This window comes from Theobroma cacao, chromosome 10 (assembly GCF_053813885.1).
Source record: "Theobroma cacao isolate CCN51 chromosome 10, ASM5381388v1, whole genome shotgun sequence".
NCBI classification, from domain to species: domain Eukaryota; kingdom Viridiplantae; phylum Streptophyta; class Magnoliopsida; order Malvales; family Malvaceae; genus Theobroma; species Theobroma cacao.
The window spans coordinates 6,289,922-6,297,680 of record NC_142648.1 but is presented as its reverse complement, the minus strand read 5'-3'; the positions used below and the strand labels follow the sequence as shown (position 1 = coordinate 6,297,680).

Sequence of the window (7,759 nt, the reverse complement as noted above, 5' to 3'; positions counted from 1 at the left end):
TAAATATAATTTTATTATTTAAATTTAAAATCTATAATTATAAAAATAATTATTACAAAACAAAAATAATAATAACATCAAATATAATAAAATTTAATATAAATAACATACATAAAATTCATTATCATATCATATGATAATATACATCATTAACATATAACCTTCAAATACTAATAATATAAAAAATCATTCATAATTTTCAATCGTAATAATTACATTATTACCTCTATAAAATTAAAAAAAGTTATTAAAATAATTATTTAAAATTATTTATACACGTTTAAACACGATAACATTAATAAGTAAACGTGTTTAAACATGTTTTAAACGTATTTGTCGTGTTGTGTCTTAACGTATCATATACGATTATACACGAAATACGTTAAGACTAAACCTAAAACCTGCTTAATCCGTGTCTTCTCGTATCGTATTAACATGTCGTGTCCAAAATTACCAAATCTAATATATAGTCTAGCTCGAAAGAATCTTCTTTAATTTTTAAGCTGCCACTACCTGCAGAGGTCAATCTCGTTTTCTCTCTCTACCTGCAGCTCTCTACCTCTCAGATTCTCTCAAACTTCTTAGCTCTCAAACTTCAAAAGCCCTCCGACACGATTTGTGCACAAATCATCTAAATACAATCACATCAGAAAACAACTCCCATCCTATACGCTTACAACCAACTCAATCAATCCGAATCAATTTAAAAACAATGCAGATTCACAGTCCCAAAGAAACATCCAGATAGCACCCAAACATTACTAGAGAAATACTCTGTTTTTATAAATACCAGAGTAGTTCTTTAGTAGTGTTTAGTGCTTATCTGGATGTGTTGGATGTATTTTGTCGTGTGAAGGGCTGTGTGACTTTTGGATGTGAGTAGTTCTTTAGTAGTGTTTGGTGCTCTGTGTGACTTTTGATGTGAGTAGTTCTTTAGTAGTGTTTAGTGCTGGATGTGTTTTGTGGTGTGAAGTGCTGTGTGACTTTTGGATGTGTTGGATGTGTTTTGTGGTGTGAAGGGCTGTGTGACTTTTCGTGGTGGTTGAGCCTGAGAGTTCCCTTGTCAGGAAAGTAAAGAGATTGTAAATAGGGATAGCTATCTTTCAAGCCCGAATTATAAGACATAAAGACTTAAAAACTTCTTTTTGTTTTCCACTATTCTTTCTTGGCATCTTTGTGTTAGAGTTATTTAATTCATTTTTTTATTTCACATTAAAATTGATTGGTTGAGTCATGCAAAATTGAGTTTTAATTAAATAAGTAGTTGAGTCAGTTATAAGTGGACATTAAAATTGATTGGTTGAGTCGTGCAAAATTGAGTTTTAATTAAATAAATATATTAGTGGTTGAGTCACGCAAAATTAAGTTATAGTTAAACAAATATATTAGTAGTTGAGTCAGTTATAAGTGGACTTTAAAATTGATTGGTTGAGTCATGCAAAATTGAGCTTTAATTAAATAAATATATTAGTGATTGAGTCACGCAAAATTGAGTTATAGTTAAATAAATATATTAGTAGTTGAGTCAGTTATAAGTGGAGTCAGTTACAAGTGGCTGAGTCATGCAAAATTGACATACATGCAAAGAGGGTGAATTCATTTCATAGTTTGCAGATAGTTATATAAATGGAAAGATGAATGAAACCTTTCACACAATCTTCTCTTGCAATCTCTTACACACTTCTGCTAAGCATTCTCTAGCACACTTATGCTTAGCATTCTCTGACGCAATCTTTTCTTCATTCAATTAGCATTATCTTACACAATCTTTGCTTCATTCACTTCATAGCATCAAACATGAAGGTTTTGGTGGTTCTGGTTGTTATAGTTTTATTAATTCAGTTTATCTCTGCTCAGGACCATTTATGGATAGTTTTAACATTTCCGCGGGGATACTGTGCATACCGTAACTGTGGACAGTTACGATATGTTAACGAGGAAGTCATTGTGCATGGACTGTGGCCGGTGGATAGTGCTGGCTCTACCTCCACACTACTATATTGCACACATAAAAATAGAGTTAAAGACCCAAAGCCAGCGGTATGTTGCGCTACCCCTTTTTTCTGTTAGTTTTTTTATTGTTTTTATTCTGAGCTTTACTACCACAACTCATTTTATTTTATTTTCAACTGAATCAAAACATTCATCCGTTTTCAAACTTTTCATTGAAAAGTTTAATGTGACTGATTACATTTAAGCATACAAAACCTGAATATATTTGTCATTTATTTTCAATTGTTGATTTTGTTAATAACGCAATGTTTAATTATTAGAACATTTTGTTTTCTGATGTATTTACTTGAATTCTATCCTAAAAGTATGTTAGTATCATTTTAATTTTATATTTAATTGCAGATTCGTCAGTTTCGACCACAACTTCTAAGTAACATGAATAGGTGGTGGCCCACTCTGTCCCTACCCAACAATATGGGATTGTGGGATCACGAATGGCGAGCTCATGGGAGCTGCCAAAGTCAAGCCCCACTTTGGTATTTTTCGACGACAATACAACTACTTTTTAGAATTGATTTGAATAATGCCTTTATAAATAACAATATAAAAAGGGCAACGTCATACAATATAAATTATATCAGAAACATAATACAAAACCAGGTGGGAGGAAAAAGTGTTATTCTTCGCTGTGTAAACTCATTCAACGGAACCTCCTTTTTGTCAGAAGTTGCTGTCTGTGTGGACATCGTGGGTGTCAGTTTTTTAGACTGCAACAAAACTATGGAAGTATATGCCAATACTTGTAATTCACAGATGATTACTTACGCTTAAAAGTTTTCTTTTATTAATTATGTAAATTATTAATACATACTATTAATAAATTTATCAAATTAAAAAAAAAATTAATTAGCGGCTCCTTTTTATGCCTTAAAAATACATATAAATGTTGCTTAATTTTTCATATAAATGTGCTTATTTTTTCACACGATTACTCTAAGATATCTATTTGGGCTTTGGTAGTTCAAAATTAATTTAACCCTGTCATGGTACTGTCTGAACCGCAACATTACTATCCAAGATCACAATAATAATAGTTCCCAGCACAGCAATCAATTCGATGGACAAGATATGTTCAAAATTAGACGGTATTAAATTTGAATGTAACCCAATGCTGCCAAAATTAACTCACATAATTCGTCAATATAAAATCAAATTCAAACACATTGGTACCATCAAGTACTCTATTACAAGACTGCGTCCGTTTTCCACCTCTTTTCATGCTTTAAATCATCCGCCACCTATAATCCACATACTCTGACTCATAAGCTTTTTTGCAAGACTATCAGCAACACTGTTGGCCTCTCCCAATACGTGTGTAATTCTCCAATGATGAATTCTCTTTTGCAACTGCTCCATCTTGATAATCAGCAGTCTACATTTCCATGGAGCATCTTCATGACAAGTACGCCACAATACCGTATTAATAAAGCCGCTTTCAACCCATAATTTAGTAGAATTAAATTACACACAAGAAGCAAAAACAAGGAAAGCTTCATGAATAGCTAATAATTTTGTCAAATTCGAATCACCAAATTCACTACCTAAATTCAAATCACTTAATTAAATAAAATTAGTAATAATTGATGTTAAATAGTCAAATATTTGAAGTCCATCCAAGTTAGCGTAAAACAGATTAAGGTTTATCTAATTTTAAGTTGATGCCAAAAAAAAAAAGAAAAAGGAAAATAATCTGATTAAATCATCAAATGTTGCATCTCATTAATGAGAAAACTAAAAATTTTTATGAATTTAAAATTAAATAATAAAATTTTTTATGAAAAATGTCACGACCCGGAACTCTCTTTCGGCACGTGACAACCGCCGCGACATCCCGATATCACTCATTACCCCGAATGCCGATTGGAACCCCGCAAGGCTTAGCATCAGGTTCCGCATCTCCCCGATGAGCGACAGTTATTAAATCTCGCATTTCAAGAAATCATAAGTCATTTTCAAATAAAAATAATAAAATATTATTTTCTGGCTCACAGGGGCATTTTCGTTATTTTTCTTTGAAAATACCAAAACCCACCAAAAACATGATGTAAAAGCTAAATATGTTCATACATATTTTAAATCAAATAACTAAAGTACAAAATTACTTTTACAATGACACGTGAGCCCCCCAACTAACCAATAAGATGCGAGTCTATGAACTTATAATTTTGTCAATGCAAGGCTAATTGAAGTCATTGATGCAATCAGCTATCTACCGGCTATCCCGAACCTGAAATGTGGGGAATTGAGGGTGGTGAGATTATAAAATCCCAGTAAGTAAACAGACACCATCTAAACTATCTAAAGGCGAGTAAATGGAGACAATTAAAAATGATTAACTTCAGCAAATTTTTCACATCACGAATATTCATTTCAACCAAATAATCAATATGGCTCGTGAATTACTCAAAACTTGGCTCATGCCAAATCCTGTACTCGGGGACACCTAGACTAGGGGTATCCAACTGAGTCCACCAAGGTTGTAAAAAATTTTATATAATCATAAAACTTGTTTTTATTTTGACAACATAACCGTTCCTTGGCGTTGGCTGAGTCTCACTCTCACGCGGTGGTCCACGTGAAGTGCACTCAAAAAGCCCACCTCAAGAGATATCCTACGCTCCTCTACGACCAAGGTGAGAATATAAAGGTGTTTACCGTGCCCCTCTAATAGGCTGGTCCACAAAACCCCCCACCACTGCAGTAGCTATGGATTATTTTATCCACCACCTGATTTATAAAATTTTTTTTTGCATGACATGGCAATTTATCGCAACTTAGCCTCTCAAGGCTGAATACACAATACAAATAATTCTAGCACCAAAAATCAGTTAGCCATTCATGCTCATATATTGTCATAAGCCATTTAATTTAAAACCATAAATTTACAACACAAGCAGGCAGTCTCCAATTACTCTATTTTCAAAACCAGTATTCAATTTTTCAGAAAATTTATAAAATCATTTTATAAAATCATAATTTTTCCTAAAACATAGCAATTTACCATTTAAACCCATTTTTCATAAAATCACACAATTGTATAAAACTACTCTAGATAATTAAGACGATAATAAGTTTACTCACAATTTTCGAAAACTAAATTCGAGTACTCCAACTATTACTCCTCGGGTGCGATTTCTTTGCCCTTGCCAGAAGATTCACCACCTTGACAAATTGCACAATTAAGAGGTTTACTACTTTGGTACTAAACCAAAATAAACTAATTTATACTACTAATGCATGATATGAAGTGCAAAATGTCTAAATTTTGCCTAAACGCGATGTTAGCCTATTTCGATCTTTTACCCAATAAATCGATATACGCATCCGTTTAAATTCCAAATTAATTTTTTTTTCAGTTTCTATACCTCAATTGCACCCAAATTGACTTAATGTCCCTCAGTGTGGTGCAAATTATCAGTCCCGACAGTAAATTACGAAAATACCCCTAGTGGGTAAAAATTCGTATTTTTGCTCCGAAAATTCTCATTATTTTTCTAGGCTCATAATTCATCATTATTCATCATAATTCCTCAATTAAACATCAAGATCAGCAGCCAATATTTCCCTAAAAAATTCGGCCAATAATGGTAATGAAGGAAAATGAATTCTTTTCTTGTTGTTTTGTTTCTAAATATGCTAAACTAACTTAAAACACTAACATAACTTAAAATCAAATTAATCTAACTTCATTCTCTCTCCATACCCATTTGGGCAGCCATGAATTCACAATGAAAACATGAAATATAACCATGGAAAATAAGGAGAAAAGCATGGGAAAGGTAGGTCACAAGTCAAAATCAAGAAATTTTACCTTCGATTGCTTGATTCCTTGAAATCCCACACTTTTTCTTCAATTTTCCCACCTAAGTTTTTGTTCTTTCTTTGTTCTTCTTCACTTCATGTGGTGGCCGGCCAAAATGAAGAAATAAGCTGATTTTTGCTGATTTTAAAGCTAAAAAAATAAATAGATATTAACATGCCATGTGTCACCATTTCTTTGGCCCATTTTTATTTCTTAACTATTAAGCTTTCTTTCTCTACCACTTAAATTCCTTCAAATATCCATAACTTAGATAAAATTCTCAGACTTATCCAAAGTCTTGGTGGAGTAATTTTTTTGAAATTTACACTTTTGCCCCCGTAAAAGTCAAAAATTACATTTTTGCCCCAAAAACTGAAAAATTGCCCATAGACATATTTTTCATCCCTTATACTCATATCATTCTCCAATTTGTCAAATGTGATCTAAATTCTCTCAAAATCTCAAATTTTGTCCTCGAGTGAAAAAATTACGATTTTACCCCTACACTCTAGAAATCACCGGAATTAAACTTTTTCACTACCAAACCCTCAAATTATACTCCAATACTCAAATCATACTCCAATAAGTTAAATGGGGCCAAAAATTTTTTTCTAAAATTTCCATTTTATCCCCAAGTGGCAAATGACCATTTTGCATTGATTAAGAAGAAGCTAGATAGTTGATGATTTTGCGTTCTTCACTTATGCATTGCGTTCCATCTATTCTCATAACTCTTTGGTGTTTTCGTGCTTGTTGAATTTGAAGGGCCATGCTTTAATATGCAGAACCTCATTATTCACTTCTTTTAACCTCTCTAAGTTTTCTAATCATTAGCAAGAAACTTTTCAAGAGATATGGTCTATCTTAGATCTAAACAATCATGATATTGCCAAGGAATTTTAGGTTGGAAAGTGGGGAAGATGGAATGACAATTTTACTAGCAATTCAGTTGACCTAAATGAAGTGGAATGTGGATATATAAATTTAGTCTGTGGGCAGATTGATATTTGGGCAATTTGAGTTTTTCTCTAATCTAAATCTCATTGGTAATACTAATACCTGCAGTTAGTGCTTTGGTGAATGGATGAACCAAATATCATTTAGCCATTTGGCAATCATATTCTGGTATGGTAGTAATACATTATAGTCTCGGGCTGTTCAAGGAAGGTGTATAATGGAATACTATTAGAAGTGGCTTTATTCTGCTTTTGGCAGCCTTGAATGATAGTGGATGGTCTATCATCCCTATTCCTATGGTTGAAAAAGTATTTAGTCAATTAGCAAAACCATGATCAACTTAAAGAAAAAATTATTAATTCTAGATAAACTTTATAATGAATATTAAAGCTAATCACTAATATTTTTGGAGATATACTTTCATACAAAGAAGAAAAGATGTAGGGATATCCAAGTTGACTTGTTCCTCCAGCCTTTATGAACTATCACTTCATCACTAATATTGGGTTATTTGCTACTGGATATAATCTCTTCTGATAACAACAAGACTCTCCTCATAAGTGTATAAGATGCAAAACGTCCCTCAATTTAATATTGGGATCTTTAAATTCTTAGGCATCAAGGTCGTAAAGTAATAAGTGTTCACTTACAGCCTCTACAAATACCTTACAATTTCTATGATTAATCTTTTTGTTGAAAAACTCAAACATCCTCTCAACTCTTGAGAGAGGACCAATACTTTATAATTTGGTCCAATATTACCCTGCATTGTTCAACTCCCAAGTATCATTACTTGTATTTTCGTCTATCAGAATGAGAAATCTATAAAGAGATACTATCATCTAGTTGTCGAAGCGCAGTTCCCCACTTGAATTTTGAGGTTCAAGAATAGTTGACCAATTTATAAATTGGAATACTTCATTGCCATAGTGAAATGCAAGGACCCTATGGTAGTGAAGAAGCTTGAATGCCACTCAATAACAAACA

General features: G+C 32.6%; 1 protein-coding gene across 1 annotated transcript; it reads left to right on the top strand.

The window, feature by feature from the left end:
* Positions 1 to 1,676: 1,676 nt before the first annotated feature.
* LOC148760310 (ribonuclease 3-like) lies at positions 1,677 to 2,799 on the top strand. Its single transcript, XM_088802668.1, has 2 exons — positions 1,677 to 2,040; positions 2,356 to 2,799. The coding sequence occupies exons 1-2, from the start codon at positions 1,798 to 1,800 to the stop codon at positions 2,782 to 2,784; spliced, it is 672 nt and encodes a 223-aa protein (XP_088658794.1). The 5' UTR covers positions 1,677 to 1,797; the 3' UTR covers positions 2,785 to 2,799.
* Positions 2,800 to 7,759: the final 4,960 nt, after the last annotated feature.